At 32.7% G+C, this 21890-nt stretch overlaps 1 protein-coding gene across 7 annotated transcripts in view; it reads left to right on the top strand.

Annotated features, from left to right (window-relative positions):
- The window catches only part of LOC134726436 (plexin-A1-like), a 201346-nt gene that overhangs the window by 93127 nt on the left and 86329 nt on the right, over positions 1-21890 (top strand). For all 7 annotated transcript variants that reach the window (XM_063590864.1, XM_063590856.1, XM_063590885.1 and 4 more), the window contains 3 exons: positions 716-824; positions 9164-9256; positions 20365-20469. In XM_063590864.1, coding sequence (XP_063446934.1) covers positions 716-824; positions 9164-9256; positions 20365-20469 — 307 coding nt within the window. The remainder of the gene's footprint in view (positions 1-715; positions 825-9163; positions 9257-20364; positions 20470-21890) is intronic.

The raw sequence follows: 21890 nt of genomic DNA, 5'->3' as shown, positions 1-21890 counted from the left end.
AATTCATGGGTGCTTGAATATATTGTGATTTTACCACGGTTTTCGCCCTTTATGACAAATATTTTACCCTGACTGAACAATAGCAAGGGGTAAAATATCGGCATTATAAAAGGGACAACCCGTGGAAAAATCTAGTTATATTCAAGCCCTCATGAATTATTTGGATTCTAATAGGACAAATACTACAATACTTTTGGATTGAAGCGCTCTAGGTGGAGGCAAATATTTTCCGTTCCCATAAATAAACGCACTATTAAGTTGGCTTAAAAGAACTGAGTAAACTGAATTAGTTACATGCTTAAACTATTTACAATAAGGTATTTGGATAGTTTGGATGAATTTAAATGATAATTTACTTATACGTCTTAAATGTATATTAAAGAATAGCTTATAACACATTTTAGCATCGTTGGTTTACGTTTCCTTGTTGTGATGATTTTCTGTTTCACAAGCATGTATTATAAATTTCCTATAAAATGCTTACATTCTGACGTCAACGTTCTATGACGTCAGGTAACTCATTCTTAAAAAAGCATTTGATGTGGTAGTACGATCGGAACAGCCCAAACAATATATTCATATTTTACCACGGGTGTGTACTCAAAGCGTTTGAAGGACGTCATGTTAGAATGGAAGATAATGTCTTAATTCACCTACAGCTTACACTTCTTTAATAAAAAATGCAATTTAATTCAGGAAATTTTTTCATTTGCAGCTGCAAGACATGTGTACGTAGTGGACAGTGCCATTGGTGTTTGAAAACAACAACATGTATAATAAATGCCTCAGCATGTGTTGACACAGGAGCTTTAATTCAGCCAAATGTAAGTTTGTTTACCAATTATTTAGTGATATTATAAGTTTGAAGAACACAAATAAAGCGTACACAAGGTAATGAGTTATTCTCATCACTTGGCATTCTTTGAACAGTCTGATAAAGTCCATTGATTTTTGTTGAGCCTTTGACTTTTGTCGAAAAAAGCAAGACTAAGTGATTCTTCATTCCGTCATTGTTGGTGTCGGCGGCAGCGTCCACAAATATTCACTTTGTGGTTAAAGTTTTTGAAATTTTAATAACTTTCTTAAACTATACTGGATTACTTCCAAACGTGGACAGAAGCTTGTTTATGATCATATTAGATGGTATCCAGAAGTAAATTTGGTAAAAATATTAGTTGAAAATTCCATTTTTACCGTATTTTAATTATAATTGGACTCAGTTTTTCTGCAGGGAAACATTACATTCACTCTGTGGTTAAAGTTTTAAAAATTTAATAACTTTCTTAAACTATCCTGGGAATGTACCAAACATGGACAGAAGCTTGTTTTTGATCAAAAGATAGTATACAAAAGTAAATTGTGTAAAAATATAAATCCGTTTTTTCCGAATTTTACTTTTAAATGGACTTGGATTTTCGGCCAGGAAACAACACATTCACTCTGTGGTTAAATTTTAATTTTTCTGACGAAGCCAGTATAGTTTCGGTTTGTGCTCTTTGAACTTAAGGACCCTTCACTATGGTTACAGACTACGCATGCTCAAAAATCCTTTCTGTGATTGGACAAAATGCTGTCATGGTTGGTGATTTGGTTGTGTTTGAAAAAACGTCTCGAAAATTATATCGTGATGGAAAACAAGTGAAAAACTATAAATATTTGAACTAGATCTTACAAAGATTTATATTTTTATTAAAATAATTGGTTCTCCAATAGCTCTTTGCATCCATGACAGCTGTTTATTCAGGACTATTATATAATTATATAATTTTTAATGTAAACTTTTTTGTACGAACGTACATGACTTTTAGAACGCACCTACGCATGTGAGATTTCCGCAGGGTTTAGGTGAATGTAAACAGAAAGATGCTACTTATTCTACCAATAGTTTCTAGCTTTGTTAACCATGAATTAAGTTTAATGTAAACAGTAGAAAATGTATATTTGTTTCTTTTTATTTGCACTAGATTTTTCAATATTCTTATATATTATTGCCTTTCTAATATAACCAGACTTAGTAAAGAATTTCTTGTAGTTACATTCAGATGGAGATTTTACTAAAGAGGTCCTGCGTCATTAAGTCATTGTGCTTCTGAAGGTTATCGAAATTATAGTTTTAAACATATACTCAAATTTAAATACGTCTGATATCTTTTTTAAAGATAGTTCTTGTTTTTAATAACTTTCTTATACTACTTTTAATTTGTACCAAACTTAGACAGAAGCTTGTTTATGATCAAAAGCTAGTATTTAAAAGGAAATTTTGTTAATATTTTGTACCTGTGTAGTGTGTATCTGTATTTTACTTATAAATGGACTTAGTTTTTCTTCCAGTTAACATTACATACAGTCTGCATTTAAAGTTTTTAAAACATTTATTAGATTCATAAACTATCCTGGATTTTTACCAAACCTAAACCAGGACAGAAGCTTCTTACAATCAAAAGATAGTATAGAGAGGAAATTTTTTATTGATTTTTTTCCCTCATTTTTGTTGAGCCTGTGATTTTCAGCAAAAGTAGGCGAGACACTGGGTTCCGCAGAACCCTTACAAATTTTTATAAAAATCTTCTATGAAACTATTTGATAAATTGCATACCCCAGAACAGCTGGATGCGACCACAGACTTGTCCAACCCTGAACTGTTGGGTCAAAAATGGACATAACATTCACACTTGATACAGGTCTGAATTTGGATTGTTATTTAATATTTGACACATAAAAGGTTTCTAACACAGAATAACTGCAGTCAAAGAACTTGGAACAATGGTAATATGATTTGAATTTATACTAAATTTTTTCTGCGGGGAAACATTACATTCACTCTGTGGTTAAAGTTTTTAAAATTTTTAATAACTCTCTTAAACTATCCTGGGTTTGTACCTGCAAACATGGACAGAAGCTTGTTTTTGATCAAAAGATAGAATACAGAAGTAAATTTTGTAAAAATATAAATCCATTTTTTCCGTATTATACTTTTAAATGGACTTAGATTGTCTGCCAGGAAACAACACATTCACTCTGTGGTTAAATTTTTTTTTTTTTTAATAACTTTCTTATACTACTTTAATTTGTACCAAACTTAGACAGAAGCTTGAATTGTTTATGATCAAAAGCTAGTATTTAAAAGGAAATTTTGTTAATATTTTGTACCTGTGAATCTGTATTTTACTTATAAATGGACTTAGTTTTTCTTCCAGTTAACATATTACATACAGTCTGCAGTTAAAGTTTTTAAACATTTATTAGATTCATAAACTATCCTGGATTTTTACCAAACTTAAAACAGGACAGAAGCTTCTTACAATCAAAAGATAGTATCAAGAGGAAAATTTTTATTGATTTTTTTCCTCATTTTTGTTGAGCCTGTGATTTTCAGCAAAAGTAGGCGAGACACTGGGTTCCGCAGAACCCTTACAAATTTTTATAAAAATCTTCTATGAAACTATTTGATAAATTGCATACCCCAGAACAGCTGGATGCGACCACAGACTTGTCCAACCCTGAACTGTTGGGTCAAAAATGGACATAACATTCACACTTGATACAGGTCTGAATTTGGATTGTTATTTAATATTTGACACATAAAAGGTTTCTGACACAGAATAACTGCAGTCAAAGAACTTGGAACAATGGTTATATGATTTGAATTTATACTAAATTTTTGCTTTTGTGCAATACACTATGCTGTTGCGAGTTGCTGAAATCTGAAATGAGAACCCCTCCAAAATTTTGTTCACCCCCCCACCCATTTTCCAAAAAAAATAAAATATTTCCCTCAAGATATGGTCATCATGGTCATTATCTCAATTAAATTTCATTGGAGATGCAGACATAATTACCCATTCACTTTATAAAACTCAGAATTTCAAAAAATTCAGGTTGAGACCTCTATCTCATGGGGGATATCCCTCATAAACCGGATAGCTGTCAGGTCTGCCTCTAATGCACTCATCAAATTAAAATAACATCCCAGCCACTTAGAATAACAATCCCATAAAACACAATTTCCAATTCATGTTCATGTACGATTTTAATCTTCAATTTTATCCCATATACAATCCAATTTTGCCAAAATGATAAATCTATAAAATCTTCAGTTCCTTATACAGTCAAACCTGTATAATAAGCTGTCACTAATGGGAATTCGAGGTATAAAAATTGATCACTCATGGAAGGTGACATTTAAAAAGAGGTTCCTAAAAAATTATGATTCAGGCATTGCACATGACCAGGATCTCATTTTGACCTCTATACTGAACACATATTTTTCGCCATTATTATCGAGCCTTCGACTTTAGTCGAAAAAGCGAGACTAAGCGATCCTACATTCCATCGGCGTCGGTGTTGTCGACGGCTTCAACAAATATTCACTCTGTGGTTAAAGTTTTTGAAATTTTATATAATAACTTTCTTAAACTACACTGGATTTCTACCAAACTTTGACAGAAGCTTGTTTATGATCATAAGATAGTATCCAGAAGTAAATTCCATTTTTTCCGTATTTTACTATAAATGGTCTTAGTTTTTTCTGCGGGGAAACAAAACATTCACTCTGTGGTTAAAGTTTTTAGAATTTTAATAACTTTCTCCAACTATCCTGGGTTTGAACCAAACTTGGACAGAAGCTTGTTTTTGATCATAAGATAGTATCCAGAAGTAAATTTTGTAAATAAATAAATCCATTTTTTCCATATTTTACTTTTAAATGGACTTAGATTTTCTGCGGGGAACCATTACATTCACTCTGTGGTGAAAGTTTTTAAAATTTTGATAACTTTCTTAAACTATCCTGGGTTTGTACCAAACTTGGACAGAAGCTTGTTTATGATCATAAGATTGTATCCAGAAGTAAAGTTTGTAAAAAGATTACTCCGTTTTTTCTGTAATTTACTTTTAAATGGACTTAGATTTTCTAACAATCATAAAATAGTAACAAGAGGAATATTTTTATTGATTTTTTTCCTCATTGTTGTTGAGCCTGCTATTTACAGCAAAAATAGGCGAGACACTGGGTTCCCCGGAACCCTTACAAATTTTTATTTTTTTGTTGGTTGATAATCACATATAAACATATATGAAGATTTCATGTGAAAATTCAATGACTGCTGACTGCATTAGACAGATGACCACTGAAAAGAGTTAATTACATAGAGAAAACGATTTGAAGGGTCTGAAAGTGACTGTTAGAGGTAGATGACTGCTCAAACACAGTCACTGTTAAGGCAAGGTTGACTTTAATACAATTTTTTTGTTCCTTTAAGCTCACCTGGCCCGAAGTGCCAATTGAGCTTTTCTCATCACTTGGCGTCCGGCGTCTTTAATTTTTATACTCTCCTCTGAAACTGCTGGGCTAAATTAATCCAAACTTGGCCATAATCATCATTGGGGTATCTAGTTAAAAAATTGTGTGGCGTGACCCCGCCAACCAACCAAGATGGCCGCCACTGCTAAAAATAAAACATAGGGGTAAAATGCAGTTTTTGGCTTATAACTCAAAAACCAAAGCAGTTAGAGCAAATCTGACATGGGGTAATATAGTTCATCAGGTCAACATCTATCTGCCCTGGAATTTTCAGATGAATCAGACAACCCGTTGTTGGGTTGCTGCCCCTAAATTGGTAATTTTAAGGAAATTTTGCTGTTTTTGGTTATTATCTTGAATATTATTATAGATAGAGATAAACTGTAAACAGCAATAATGTTCAGCAAAGTAAGATCTACAAATAAGTTAACATGACTGTAATGGTCAAATAACCTCTTTAGGAGTTATTGCCCTTTATAGTTAATTTTTAACATTTTTTTGTAGATCTTAGTAATCTTTTACAAAAATCTTCTCCTCTGAAAAACTAATTAAACCAAACTTGGCCTGTGACAATCATCATTAGGGTATTTTGTTTTAAAAATGTGTGGCGTGACCCAGTCAACTAACTAAGATGGCCGCCATGGTTAAAAATAGAACATAGGGGTAAAATTCAGTTTTTGGCTTCCCAAGAGAAAATAAATCTGGAATTCCACTGGAATCCCGGCTGGAATTTTGATGGGATCCCACTGGGATATTGTGGGATTTTGATTGGGATCCCACTGGGATAAAATTTCGGGATTCCCGCTAAATAAGCGGGATCCCGATGTAAATGTATTGGGATAAATTTCGGGATTCCCGTAAAAGAAGCGGGATCCCGATGTAAATCCCAGTGGAAATATACTGGGATTCCCGGAAAAAAAAGCGGGATCCCAAAAATAAATACCAGCAGGATATACATGCACCAATTCAAATTGCACTGCCACTGGGAATCCTGGGTTATTTATGCAAAAGGATACATGTCATGTTTTCCTTTCTGTTAATCAATTTGCAGTCTCTGTACTTCCAACTAGAATTGCTGAGTAAATTATGGTAACTGGAATATCTGCATGCAATCTGTTTCGTTGGAAGCTCCATTTAAAAAGATCAGTATATCCCCTAAAAGTATCAAAAAAATCCACAAAGAATCATTTGTTCAATACGTTTTGAAGCAACAAATTCAATAGAAATATTATTGCATGTTTAATGTTTATAGAATACAGTAGATTGGAAGCTAGTCCAAATAATTTTGAAGTCTTGGAAGGTTATTTTATTTTTTTCGCAAATTAATTACCTTCCCCCTTTTTTACCCCTGACGATAAATAACTATAGTGACTTATTATTTTCACCAAATAAAAATACACACAACTGAATTAAATTTTGACATACCTACTATTTATGCCTGTTATGTGACAAGTTAACAAGTTTATTCATTGTATATGTTAAAAATAAATATATTTTCAGTTTATGCTTTCAGACTTTCTGATGTTGATTTGCTCAGATAAAAACCATACAAATCATAGTTCCTCAATAAATTATTTTTATAATCATTATATGCACATATACACATGTTAAATTAAATTATTAATGCACTTATCTGAAAACATCTTCATCTTCGTCCTGTCCATAATTCAGCGTAAACAAATTTTGATGACGTTTTTACCAGTACACAAACATCGACGTGACAATCTCGCCCCAAATTATATCGGCCAAGTTGATCTGTCTCCGTAACGGTATTATAAATAAATTAAGGGTATTGCATAAAAGTATTAATTACTGGCCAGTTTTTACTAAATATAAGAAAAGAATACTTTAGTAATCGGCACCTGGTGCATGCGGATAAGATAGTGGTCGCATTTATATTTAGGACAGTATTTTCTTGGGTCGAACTGTTCAGTACAATTGAAAACAAAGCACGTGGTCATGATTTTTTTTAACATTTTACATAAGTTGAGAAACCAACGTTTTACGACGTCAGTCATTATCTTATCATTGATGCCGGACGACAACTAATAGAAACGCACTTATGAGAACTTGGGGAACATTAGAAACGCCCAAGCTTGTCTGGCAAAACACCCGTTGACATTTCCTCGGACGCCCTGTCATTTTTATCGCGAAAATCTCGGCATTTTTCTGACTTATAAATATCTGTCAAACTGAATATTAAGTGACACTTAAATGTGATTGGCTTCACCTGACAACTTTGATGTCATACTCATTGTTAATTAACACCAATAACCTATACTTGATGTAATTAGAGACATATGTATACACAAACAAAACACTTGCATATTTTCAACAACATAAATTAATTATGGTTCATACAATTTCCCGTTTTAACTAGACTGGGAACCCAGCATCAGACAGTTTTCCCGATTGGGATCCCGGCTGTAAACAGTTCCGATTGGGATCCCAGTGTCCGATATATATCCCGTTTCATCTAGACTAGAATCCCGGCTTCAGACAGTTATCCCGAATGGGATCCCAGTTTCAGATATTTATCCCAATGGGATCCCGCCTCCAGATGCTTATCCTGGCTTTTTTGATTGAGTTAAGTCTGCTAATTGATATTTTATCGTATGTTTTTATATGTTGTGATGTTATGCTATTGTTTCAGAAAAAGGGAGAAGGTTTGGGCCCATTAAAACGTTTAATCCCGTTGCAAATGTTTGCACCTGTCCTAAGTCAGGAATCTGATGTACAGTAGTTGTCGTTTGTTTATGTAATATATACGTGTTTCTCGTTTCTCGTTTTGTTTATATAGATTAGACCGTTGGTTTTCCCGTTTGAATGGTTTTACACTAGTAATTTTGGGGACCTTTATAGCTTGTTGTTCGGTGTGAGCCAAGGCTCCGTGTTGAAGGCCGTACTTTAACCTATAATGGTTTAATTTTTAAATTGTTATTTGGATGGAGAGTTGTCTCATTGGCACTCACACCACATCTTCCAATATCTATTATCCCGACAATTTCACCGGGATTGCATTGGGATCCTGATCGATCCCGTTTTCGTTTTCTCTTGGGTTATAACTCAAAAACCAAAGCATTTAAAGCAAATCTGACATGATGTAAAATTGTTTATCAAGTAAAAATATATTTGCCCTGAAATTTTCAAATGAATCAGACAACCTGTTGTTGGGTTGCTGCCCCTGAACTGGTAATTTTAAGGAAATTTTGCTGTTTTCGGTTATATCTTGAATTTTATTATAGATAGAGATTAAACTTTAAAATACAATAAATGTTGACAAAGTAAGATCTATAAATAAGTCAACATGACCGAAATTGTCAGTTGACTCTTTAAGAGTTATTGCCCTTTATAGTCAAGTTTTAACCATTTTTTCGTAAATCTTAGTAATCTTTTACAAAAATCTTCTCTGAAACTACTGGGCCAAGTTAATTATAGATAGAGATAATTGTAAGCAGCTAGAATGTTCAGTAAAGTAAGATGAGCAGACACATCACCATCACCAAAATACAATTTTGGATCCATTTGCGTCCTTTGTTTAATATTCACAAAAACCAAGGTGAGTGACACAGGCTCTTTAGAGCCTCTAGTTTTCATATCCACTACATCATTCGTTTATAAAATTGCTGAATAATAAATATTAATTTCTAAATGGTAACATTTAACTTTGTCAAGAAAACAATGATTTTTTTTTTATTTATATAAAGCTGTGAGATTATATTCCCCTTGAGATTGGCTGTTCTAGTATTGGTGTAAATTTTAATGACATGTATAACTTCTGGTTTATGACCTGTATTTAGTCAGATTAGTACCAGCATATGTTGTCTGTCTGACATGCTGTATAAATATTATTTTTTCAAGGAGGAACAAAGGTGTCCAGCAATAAACAGTACTAAAATAATGATACCTGAACAGAAAACAAAATACTTGAAGATCCCTGTAGTCAACATAAAGGTAATTGATTGATTTTTCATGATTAGTTAAACATACATGTAGCTACATAATAATATAGTAAAATGTATTTATGTACTCAGTTAAATGTATACAAATTTGACAAACAAATAAAAGAGGATTTATTTTAGTTTGAAATATTTATAAAAGCTGAATAAAGAAATAATATTTCACTATTAACAGTTGATTTGATTCCATTTTGTAAAAAGAAAAAAACACGTCACATGATGTATTACCTTGCATGTCAATAATTCAACTCATTTGAATCACATCAATGTAACCCTTTGAAATAAACTCATCATAAATACCAGGATTGAAATTTTATATTTACGCTTGAAAAAAAATTGTTACCCCTTTAGTAGAAACTGCAGGTTGGGCATCAGTACTCTGCATGTGGTTCATTCCTTAAAAATCAAAGAATGTCAACATTCAAAAGTAAAACAAATAAGACACTTGAGGACACTTGAGGAATCAATATTATGTTGGCCCACAAAAATCATTCTTATACAAGTAAAAAGTTTCCTGTTGGTTAACATTTGAGACACACTGGCACATACTGATCCAGAGCTTGAACAGGTTTTTTGTGAGAATTGTTTTTGAATATTAGAGAATAATTGGCACACTTTTAGTTCATCCAGCATATGGCTACTCAAAATTTACTTATTGTTTAGTTCAATTAATTATTTAATTACAGATCATTTCTACCCATTTTGCAATTGGTGTATCAGCCCTTGCATCTATATCACTAGCCATCTTATCATGTGTTTTGGTAAAAGTTTTGTGATCTTAATAAGGCTGTTTGGTAGTAATGTTGTGTTTTTTTTGTGAGATTAACATTCATTATTTACTTTACCCAATTCTGAACATATTTTTTAACTAATTGTCCAGGGTTGTCAACAGAAGCAAACAAAACAAAAAATGGCATAAAATTCCATCCAGTGAAGATGAATAGACAATGCATGGGAAAAAAGTGCAGCCACGCATATTAGAAGCAACTTCTTAACCCGTACATTTCAGGTTTATGAAAAGCAAAAGAACTAGGTGGATTCCAGTTTTCATTTAAAATGTTATAAAATTGAGCACAAGGTACAGATGTGGAAATAAAGTTTGCAATATCCTTAGATTCAGCAAGTGTCATTTTCTAAAATAAATTCTTCTGGATATGATGGCGGGAAAAAGGTGTTTTTTTTTTCAAATCAATTAAGCTTACATAAAACGTTGTTTTAATCATAAAACCAATAAAGTAATAAAATATAGGGATAGCTGCATTGGATTGTCTTAATTAAATTTTTTGATCCTCTAATTATCAAGTAGCCCTCAGGCCAATTTAATTAAGACATTTGTATATTTACAAAATTTACAAAAGGGTAGTTTTTGATGAAGTTGATGAAGTTGAATTCCACCCACCTTGAAACTTTGTTTACATGTTCCCAAAGGTAATAGTCTTTCTTATTTATATATTTCGAAATCAAAGTTTTGATCCCAATTAATGGTCAACTGAACATAGAAAATGATAGTGCGAGTTGGGCATCTGAGTATTATAAACCCATTCTTGTTGTATAATTTTTTCTGTCAGTGACAGTGATCATGACTAAAAAAAACAAATACAAAAAATGAGTTAATGAAGCAACGGCTGGTCTATCATTTAATGTACCATTCTAAGGACAAGGCTTAGGGATCAAATGGACGACTACATGTAAATGTGACTGCTGTGCTTATATCCAGGGTGTATACTCGTAACGCATGATTACAGATTAGTGTCATGGAATGCTTACTTATATAATTTTTTTCAATATCACACTACGACAGTAGATTGCAGATTTGTAGAGGGTGAAACTCCGAGATTACGGAAATATTATTTATTATACAATCTTTTGCTTCACTGAACTTACCTCTTTGGTATTTAAAAAAAAATCTGCCTCAAGTTTCACACCTTTTGTTCAATGACGTAAAATCTGTAAATTTTCAATAAAAATAGAGTTAAATAACAAGAGAAATTTAATTCGCTTTTGTTTTTCATATGCTTTGTTCGATAACTTTCTCTGCGGAAACTCTTTAAACAGCAATGTTGGGAAGCTGAGTACTTAATAACTTAAGTTCTTCCATGCCGCTGAGTCAAAGTATTCATACAAAAAAGTCTTGCAACTGTTGTTATAAAATGTTTACACCAGGATAATTGTATAAAAGAGGGGGCGAAAGTTACCAGAGGGACATTCAAACTCGTATATCGAAAATAAACTGACAACACTGGCATTGCTGAAAAAAAGACAACTAATAGTTCACCAGACACAACATATAAAACAAAAAACGAAACAACACAACCCCCCCAAAAAACTGGATGTAAACTTAGGTGCTCCAGACCGATAAGCAGATCATGCTTCAGTGGCGGATCCAGAACTTGTCCTAAGGGGGGCCCCCTGACTGACCTAAGAGGGGGCCGCTCAAGTCATGCTTCAATGATTCCCTATATAATCAACCAATTTTTCCCACAAAAGGAGGGTCCAGGTAACCCCCCCCCCCCCCCCTGGATCCACCTATGTGCTTAGTCCCAATATGTCACCCGTCGTGTTGCTTATGTTTTTACAAACTCGGTAAATTCGGTAGGTCACAATCGTGAAAAGGGAACTGGATTGTAGTTAAGAAATAAGTAACATATCCAATTTCATATGTGAAACTGAAAGTGACATCAGTTACGTTCAACCAACTCATGATAGCATCTGTAAAATTTACAAAGGGATTTCAACTTTACCATTTGGAACTTGTGGTTTTCTTGCTTCCTTTCAAGCAGCAACCCTCTATCAAGAAAATCATTATAAGAAATACAACCCCGGGTATATCGTATCGATTCAGAGATATATATAACTGGTATGCAGGCAATGCTGTAATATTGCTACAAAGAAATGGAAAGTTCACAATAGGAAGCTGACATTTTATCTTTTGTCGTTTGTCTGTTTGAATTGTTTTACTTAGTCAATTTTAATGGGTTCTGTATTGCTTGCTGTTCGATGTGGCAGTGCCAAGGCTTCGTACTGAAGACCGTAATTTTTCCTATAATTGTTTTCTTTTTAACCCATTGTGACTTTGGATTGAGAGTTATCTCATTATTGACACTCAAACTCAAACTAAAGAAATGTGGGTTCTTGATCTAGTGGTTAAGACCGATGGCTACAGTACTGAAGGTCCTGAGTACGATTCTCACTCCAGACGTGGAATTTTCAGTACATCAGTACTCCTACACACATCTCTGGTATCCAGACCAGAGTTTAAAGCTAGATTGGATACTTCGGGGACCTCAGTAGGTCAAAGTTGTTCCCAGCTTGACCTGGAGATCAATCTTCTGAAAATCTCTTCAGATTGTTAGTTCCCGTCGAGAAGCCCGGTGGTTCTCTCCGATTGCTTCAGCTTCCCTCACCATAATAACATAGTAAAAGAAAAGATGAAATATGTGTATGCAATGGACAAAAATATTGCTATCATATGAAAAACAAATGTGAACATCAGTTTCTCAGAGAATGGAATGTTTTTGATATATTACTTAGTTAAGTAAAAAAATGTATATACTATACATTTAATATTATACATGTTATAAAATAACTAAAATAGAATTCAATTTCTAGATGAATTATATTGGAAAACTCATCACACTATTCTCTCTCTCTCTCTCTCTCTCTCTCTCTCTCTCTCTCTCTACAATGTGAACATCAGTTTCTCAGAGAATGGAATGTTTTTGATATATTACTTAGTTAAGTAAAAACAATGTCTATACTATACATTTAATATTATACATGTTATAAAATAACTAAAATAGAATTCAATTTCTAGATGAATTATATTGGAAAACTCATCACACTATTCTCTCTCTCTCTCTCTCTCTCTCTCTCTCTCTCTCTCTCTCTCTCTCTCTCTCTCTCTCTCTCTCTCTCTCTCTCTCTCTCTCTCTCTCTCTCTCTCTCTCTCTCTCTCTCTCTCTCTCTCTCTCTCTCTCTCTCTCTCTCTCTCTCTCTCTCTCTCTCTCTCTCTCTCTCTCTCTCTCTCTCTCTCTCTCCAGTTGTATTGGTTAGATAATTTCTATAGATTTATATATTATATATTGCTATTATATTTGTGTATATTATGTTGTAAATTGGAAGTTATAATAATAAAAAGGCCATCGGGGTGATCTTACACTGAAAAAAAATAATAATAACAGACTTTCAGGTGTCCTGCACACTCCCTTGGCCGATGTTGGATGGGGATTGTTCTGGTGGTGGGATAATATTGTAAAGGACACATTTCCATTAATCCTTAGGGAGTGTACATGGATCCACGGTTCCCTTTCAGTCAATCAAGGGGTGCGTCTCAACTGGCAGAATGTCAAAGTACATACATACTTCATATTCTTATTTCTATTGAATCGGTGTTAATGAATGTGTACAGTAAATTACTTATGACTCATCAATGGATTTTCTATCTTTTTTATTTTCTTAAATACCTGTTTTCTCTATTTCCATGCAAAACCTTGGGTTTTAAAAAAACTTTTTATGCAAATTATTGGTACGGCTGCTATGCCCCTGAAGGAGAATAGACTCACTCTGGAAAGATTTTGGATAAGAAAATTTAAAACATTGGCACCAAATAGGGTATACATTAAATGAAAATGTGTAATTGTAATTCGCACAGTGCTATTTTCATTTGGATTATATACATATTACGACACCTATCACAAAGGTTCTTGGTTTGATTCCCGTTTGGGATGAAAATTTCAGGAACTCAATTTTCAGCTCTCCCCTGAGACCATTAGCGAGTATGGTCTTAAGGAAACGATGATAGTCCGTCGGAAGGGGACGATAAATGGCTGACCCGTGTTAAGAGAGAGCCATATCTCTTGCACATTAAAGACACCCTTGTAGATTTCGAAAAAGAGTAGGCTAATGCCGCTACAAGGCAGCACTCGCACCCGCAAAGTGGAAAAGGATTAATATAAGTTGCAAAACTTGTTTCCCAATCCACTCACAATAAATATGTTTAAACTAAACTACACAGAGTCTATATCTATTTTTTTTAATCTTTGTTAACTCCCAAATTCTTGAGTTATACCAGTTTAAATCCAGGATTCTATATATTCTTTTCAAGTCCACAGTCACGTTCAATTATTCAACCTTTATCAAAATTTAATATCATTATTTACATCATTATCAAACTGCTATTTATTTGGATGTTTAAATATGCAGCCACCAGCTGTTGTAATTAATTTAACCTCGTTGTCAAATTAGAAATATTATACCAGCTTTCCCTTGCGAAAATGGTGCAGGATATCACAAGATATCCCCAGGATATCTCAGGATAATCTTGAGAAAAATCACAGGGCAATCTTGAGATATCCTGATCCTGAGATAGGGTTAAACATGGGACGGTATTGGAACAAGGATATTCCAGGGATATCCAGAGACAGTCCAGACCATAAATATCCTAGTAGAAAATCCTGTGATAATCCTGTGCTCAGGATTCCTCAGGTCCTGGTCTCAGGAAATTATCCTGATGCCAGGATTTACAGATTTGCTTGCATTGAGTAAGCCCTGGGATAAACCTGGTATATCCTGTGAATATCCTGACAATGTCCTTAGTTTGTCAGGATTAGATTTGCTTGCATTTAGTTGGTCCTGGTATATCCTGAGAATATCCTGTGAATATCCTTAGAATGTCCTTACTTCAGTACCAATAAATGTCTTGCATGAATTCTATCTATATAGAAATTACAAAATTTGAGTAAAATCCTTTTTTAATGCACATTTTTCTTCTATTGCAAATATTTTCTTAAATTAGTTTGAATCTATATTCCTTATTTTAAACAAGGGCAGATCCAGCCATTTCAAAAAGGGGTGTTCCCAACCCTGGATAATAAAAGGGGGTTCAACTATATGTCCCTATTCAAATGTATAGATTGTCCACAAAAAAAAACCAGAACCCTCCCCTGAATACACAACTGATAAGGTAAGTGTTTGCCCTGGTATCATTTTTAAATGCACATTTTTTTCTATTGCAAATATTTTCTTAAATTATTTTAAATCCATATTTACTTATTCTAATCAAGGACATATCCAGCCATTTCAAAAAGGGGGGTTCAAAACCCATGATAAAGGGGAATCCAGCTATATGTCCCTATCCAAATGCATTGATTATCAAAAAAAAATTAGAACCCTCCCCTGATTATGCCACTGATAAGATAGATGTTTGCCTTGCTTCACAGGGGCTTGTTTAGTGAGTCGAACGAGGTTTTACTGTCAATGGCGGTCACTATCCTATTAAATGCAAGATATCAACCCCAATTGACTGTTTGAATTACGTTACATATAGTAAATATCAATTTATTTATTTAAGGAGGCTCGCGGGTATAAGATTTTCAGAAAAAAAATAAACATTGATTTTTCAATACAAATTTTATTTATAACCTTTAATAGTTGTAACTTTATCATTTGGTACAAAAATCGTTCCAAAAAATCAATTTGTGTTGACCCCAGGTGACTTTTAAAATGTAGATATCATGTAAAAAGCTCCAAATTATCTCCCTTTGGTGCAAAAATGCCAATTTTTTGGCATTAAAATTGAAATATCTTTTTTAACTTATCGGTGACCTATATTTTTTATTGTTGTTTTCAAATAAGCTGTACATAAACTAAATTATTGTAAAATTTGAGCGATTTCTGTAATTTAGTTCTTTTTTTATTTCGATATTACCGTTTTTTCTCCTATTAGTTCAACAGAAAAAAAGGACATACACAAAAATGTATGCTTCTTTCGAAGGCAGATTGTGAGCGTAAATGAACGGTGACCCCATTTTTTTATTTAATTTTTCTATTAAGTATAAGATAAAGTTCCTTTATAGAAAAATAAAGAGAAATCCTATATTAAATAAAAAAAATCATTTAGACCCGCGAGCCCCCTTAAAGCAAGAATTGTAGTTGTATAAAAAATAAGTACAAATGAGTATTTGTATTGGCCATATTAAATAGCTTATCTCAAAGGCTGTTGAAGTTCAGATTAAAAAAATTGCCTTGTATTTAATGATTATTTAACTATTAAATTAGATTCTAGTACTAATAAGCAAACTTGTTAGTCATAATTAATTGCTTAATGCCCATATTGTTATCTTAAATTACCAATAACAAGAATGTGTCCAAAGTACACGGATGCCCCACTCGCGCTATCCTTTTGCATGTTCCATGGATCGTGAAATTGGGTAATAATCTAATTTGGCATTAAAATTAGAAAGATTATACTATAGGGAACATATGTACTAAGATTCAAGTTGATTGGAATTCAATTTCATCAAAAATACCTTGACCCAAAACTTAAACCTGAACGAACAGACGGACGAACGAACGGAGCCACAGACCAGAAAACATAATGCCCCTCTACTATCGTAGGTGGGGCATAAAAATGGTACGCCAGTGGAGGATCAAGGAGAGGATTCTGGGGGGTTGGGACCCACCCTTTTTTAGCAAGATCAATGCATATGAAAGGGTTTATAGTACATAGTTTGAACCCCACCCCTTTTTCAAAATGGCTGGATCTGCACCTGTACCCACCCAATATTAAAACTAAACTAACTATCCGTCAGATATAATAATATAAAAGGATACATGTAAAGTTTCTGCTTCTTTCTGTAATATTTTGTTGTCTCTGTTCTTCCAAGTAGAATCGCTGAATAAATGTAACTGAAATCTGAATCCGGGTCCGTTCGCGCCCATTCACGTTCGCACCCACTCATGTTCGCCCCCTTTCACTTTCGCACCCCACATGTTCGCACCCAAAGTCCGTTCGCACCCTACACGTTCGCGCCCAATTTTAATTGGTTTTGTGTCTAATAACTTTGTAATCAAGTTTTGGCAAATAGTATTCTTAAAAGTATAATTGATTTAATTGTCTCAAAATAAAGCGAGACAGCATTTCTTATGTGTTGAATAAATTTTTTATCAAGTTTTTGAGAGTGTATTGTTAAAAAATAACATTCCTTTCTAATTAGAGTGGGATTCTGTCAACGTTTTATTTTGTGCTGAATAACACTTAATCATGTTTTGTTTAGTGCATTGCCTATAACTTTGTTTCATTGACTTGTTTGAAAATAAAGGGAGATTCTGACTACATTTTTTTTGTGTGTTGAATAAATTTTGTCATGTTTTGGTTTTTATAATAGTGTATTGCCATATTTTATTATTTCATTGTTTCAGATCAAAGGAACCAAGCTGTTAAAAACAATTATCTTTTGTGTTCTGTATTTAAAATATTCAATCTTTTTACTCATACCAAGCTATAAATACATTCAGTATTTACATCAAAGCAATTAAAAACAACAATCATGATTTTCATATTATTCAACTGGAATTTGAATTAAAATTGGGCGCGAACGTGTAGAGTGCGAACGAACCTTTGGTGCGAACGTGCGAGGTGCGAACGTGTAGGGTGCGAAAGTAAATTGGGCGCGAACGGACCTGATACCCTGAAATCTCCACGGAATCTGTTTTACTATCAAAACTGGCAGCTCCATTTTGAGATTTAATCATTCAATCCCCTAAAAGTATAAAAAAAATCCACAAAGAATCAATTGTTCTTAATGTTTTAAAGCAATAAAATTCAATTGAAATGTTGTTGCCTGTTTATACACTACATCGGAAGCTGTTAAGGAATCAAATTCATTTCAAAACCCTCCCCCTTTTTATCCACTGAAGATTAAAAAAACTGGCTACTTATTATTTTCACAAAAGAACAATGCAAACAATTCAAAAACTATAAATTTTAGGTAACTACCAATAATCATATGTGGAAACAATTATTCATTTTGTTTATATAATTAAAAATAAAATTTTCAAATATGCTTTCAGACTTTCTGATGTTGCTTTGCTCAAAGAAACCATAAAAAAAATCATAGTTCCTCAACAAACTATATTTTATAATAATATACACATATGTCTGTCATGTTAAATTAAATTTGTAATGCACTTATCTGAAATCTTTCTGCCTGGAAATGTCTTTTCCGTGTTTCCATCAGCGTAATCTCCATTTTGGTGACGTATTACCCAAGAGTGCACTTACGCTGACGTTGAGACTGGGACAATCTCGCCCCAGATAATATCGGCCAGAAGTTGATTTGTGCCGTAACGGAAGTATGAAAATAAATCATGGGTGTCGCAAACAAATATTTATTAATATGCAGTTTTATTAAGTATAATAAAAAAATAATCTTTAGTTTAAACGGCACATGGTACATGTGAATAAACAAGTGGACTCACTTGGAAGGTATTTTTAGGGCCGAACTGTTCAGTACGATTAAAACCACAAGGTCAAGGTTTGTTTACATTGTACATACGTTGAGAAACGTCTGTCGTTGGGCCTATCTATCATTGATCTGATATTTTTCTAAGTTATTTATATGCCGGACGACAATTAATAGAAAGGCACATATGTGAACTTGGAGAAAATCAGAATTTACATCTTTACATAGGGAAAGGAAGAGTAAAAAAAAACTTCTTGCAGCAAACCAGTAACGGCAGTGACAGTCCCACACACAGTGTTACCAGTTTTAAAACAATAAAATGTACCACCTGTATTGTAAATAAAACCAAACACTTTGCATATATACGGCAATGACTAAATTATGTGTTTTTCAACACTTCCAAAATAGTTCGGAATGTGATTTATTATTGATGTGTCATTTAAAATTATAATCTTAACCTGCTTAGGCTAATAGACCAATGATTACTCTGAAGTAAATTGGCTGTTATGATAGACAAGCTTTGGAGTTTCTTGGACACCCTGCTGTTTTTATTGCAAAAATCTATTACTTTGGAATACTGTCCTCGTTATGCTTCCATGAACAGGATAACTGTGTAAATAAGTTAACTGTCAAAATATGTTTAATATCTTTAATTAACACCAATAATCTTTGCACTATGCCATTAATAACTTGTGTATTTCAAAAATGTTTGACAAAATAGTTTTAGTTTCTTCCCACTAATGACTATTCTCTAACCCTACACAAATCCTGGCTAAAACACTATTTTCATGTGAATATTTACTTTTTTTAACAAACAACAGATAATTTTAATCCCAAAAATTTCCTTTCTTATTTAGTTGAATTTGTGATAAAGATTATATTATTTCTTAAGTCTCAATACCAGGAATCATCCAGGACTTTATTTTTTTTTGCATTCAGAAAGAATTTGTAAAGTATCTGAAAGTTGGATGAATGTTGAAGGAAAAGTCCTGACATATCCTGGTCTATATTATATTTATTTTTTAAAGTCTTGAGATATCCTGAGAATTCCCCTAGTTTAAAGCTGCTTGATTTGAAAGTCCTGACATTTCCTGAAATTCTCCCATGATTTTTTTCCCTAGAAAAAGGGCTAAATGCTTTACAGGATATTTTCAGGATATCCCAGGATAATCTTGAGATATCCTGATTAAAAAAAATGTCAGGATTTATTTCTGCAAGGGTATTACATACACAATATAATTATTTTCACAAATTTTTAATAAATATTTTAATAACAAAATCCTCCGTGTATGCTCACCATATAATATTAGATTAGGTTTTTCAATATTTATGTGTTGTAAAAAAAGGTGAAGCCACAGATAAAAACTCAAAACATGAAACATGAAACATAACATCTTTATTAAAAACATTATCTTACGGAAAAACAATTGTTCAGATAAACAATGTGCATTTAAATGGATTACTCAAAATATTAAGATAAAATATTTTAAGACATGCAATGCATAAACATGCTTCATTGAGAATGTTTAACATATTAATACCTGCACTGGAAGAAATTAAGACAGGTATGATCCATAATATATGTGTAATTCAGGTGTCAGACAGGGTATATATTGTGTCATTCCCGGCTTATATCCCCTTTGCCTTTGGCTCAGAGGATAATAAACTCTAACCTGGGAATATCACAGTATATACCCTGTCTGAAACCTGCATGAATAACTTATAATTACCCCTTCAACCTTTGTATGACATTTTTACTCGTCTCATTATCATTTTTTTATTTTTTTTTATTGATTGTCATTCCTGTTGGAAGAAATGTTAAATGTCAAAGTAAACCTTTATATTTTATGGGTATTTTCAGAAAAGTGATGAGGACAAACTACAGTGCATCATTGACGGACAAGAGAAATCTACTCAAGTAGAAAACATAGAAGATACTAATTATGTTGTGTGTAAAAATTTGAAGGTATGTTATAAATAATAAATAAATAATCTTTATTTGTCATATAAGTAACATTATACTTGTGACATAAACAAAAGTAACAACAACAATAAAATAACTGAGTTGAACACACACATATCTATATATATACAAGTAAAACTAACTAAGAGTCCCCTGTCCTCAGCTCTAAAGACTGTTTTATAAAGGAACCGTTTTTTTTCACTTGGTTTATAGAAGGATTTAGTAGGATTACTAGTTTTTGTGTATCAGATAAATTTGGAAACATAGGGTTATCTATTTCCATGTCATTAAAAAGTTTTATACGTAAAACGTTATTAATTTGACAGTGGAGGAGAAAGTGATTTTCATCTTCTAAGGTTTTACAAGTTGGACATGTTCTATTGTCTTGAGGTATTTTTAGATATCTGCCCTTCTCAATGAGCAAATTATGGTCACTAATTCTAATTTTTGTAAATAAACGTCTAGTTTCAAAATTTTGATATTTAAGATAAAATTCTTGGTCTTGTTTGACTTTAATATTTTTTTAAAGAAAAAGTTTGTTATTTTCGTTCAAACTATTTATTTTATTTTCCAGTAGTTCTGAATAAAATTTACTTGTAATATTCTTAATCCAAGACTTTAATTTGTTAACTTGTTCCATGTTTTGACAGGACATTACTTTTTGTATATCAATATTCATTTCTTGTGTTGAATCTTTTATAAAAGTGGACCAAGTATAAATTCCTTGTGAATCAAGGTGTTTACTTAGTGTATAACTTTCTTTTAGTAACGGGTTTTTGTTTTCAGTATTTAATCTAGCCCAATAAAGAATTGCTTGTGTTTTTATATATTTTTCTATTGGTTGTCTACCAAGTTCAGCTTTAACACCTAAATTAGCAGATGTTTTTTTAGTACCTAGAATATATTTACAGAAATTAACATGAACCTTTTCAAAGGGAGTCTTATCCAAATATTGGAAATTATCTATATCTTTGTTTTGAGATTTTAATCTGCCTTTTGCTCTATAATAAGATTGATATGTATCCATGTATGATATTTCAGCATTATATGTTAAAATTGGTTTTATAAGAGAATCAAAAAGATTACAGGATACATTAACAGGGAAATTTCCCAAAAAGGCTGCATGTGTTTTTAATGAAAACAGAGCTTTCCTAGCTTTTTTGGCTAAATCTGTTAAACTTGCATTTAAATTTCCATTATTTTTTATCAGAGTGCCCAGAAATTTATATTCAGTAACGTTATCAATTTTTTCATTATTGAACCTTACAATGTATGGTTCCAGTTTTGTAGTTCTTTGTTCAATGATCATTGTTTTTGTTTTATTAGTATTTAGACATAATTGCCATTTTTCACAGTTATTTAAGCTATTTTGAAGACCTTCTTTACTTTCCGATAAAATTATAAGGTCATCGGCAAACAAAAGA

The sequence above is a fragment of the Mytilus trossulus genome, chromosome 1, assembly GCF_036588685.1.
Source record: "Mytilus trossulus isolate FHL-02 chromosome 1, PNRI_Mtr1.1.1.hap1, whole genome shotgun sequence".
In the NCBI taxonomy this organism is placed as follows: Eukaryota; Metazoa; Mollusca; class Bivalvia; order Mytilida; family Mytilidae; genus Mytilus; species Mytilus trossulus.
The sequence above is the reverse complement of the archived record's forward strand: the minus strand, read 5'-3'. Positions and strand labels throughout refer to the sequence as shown.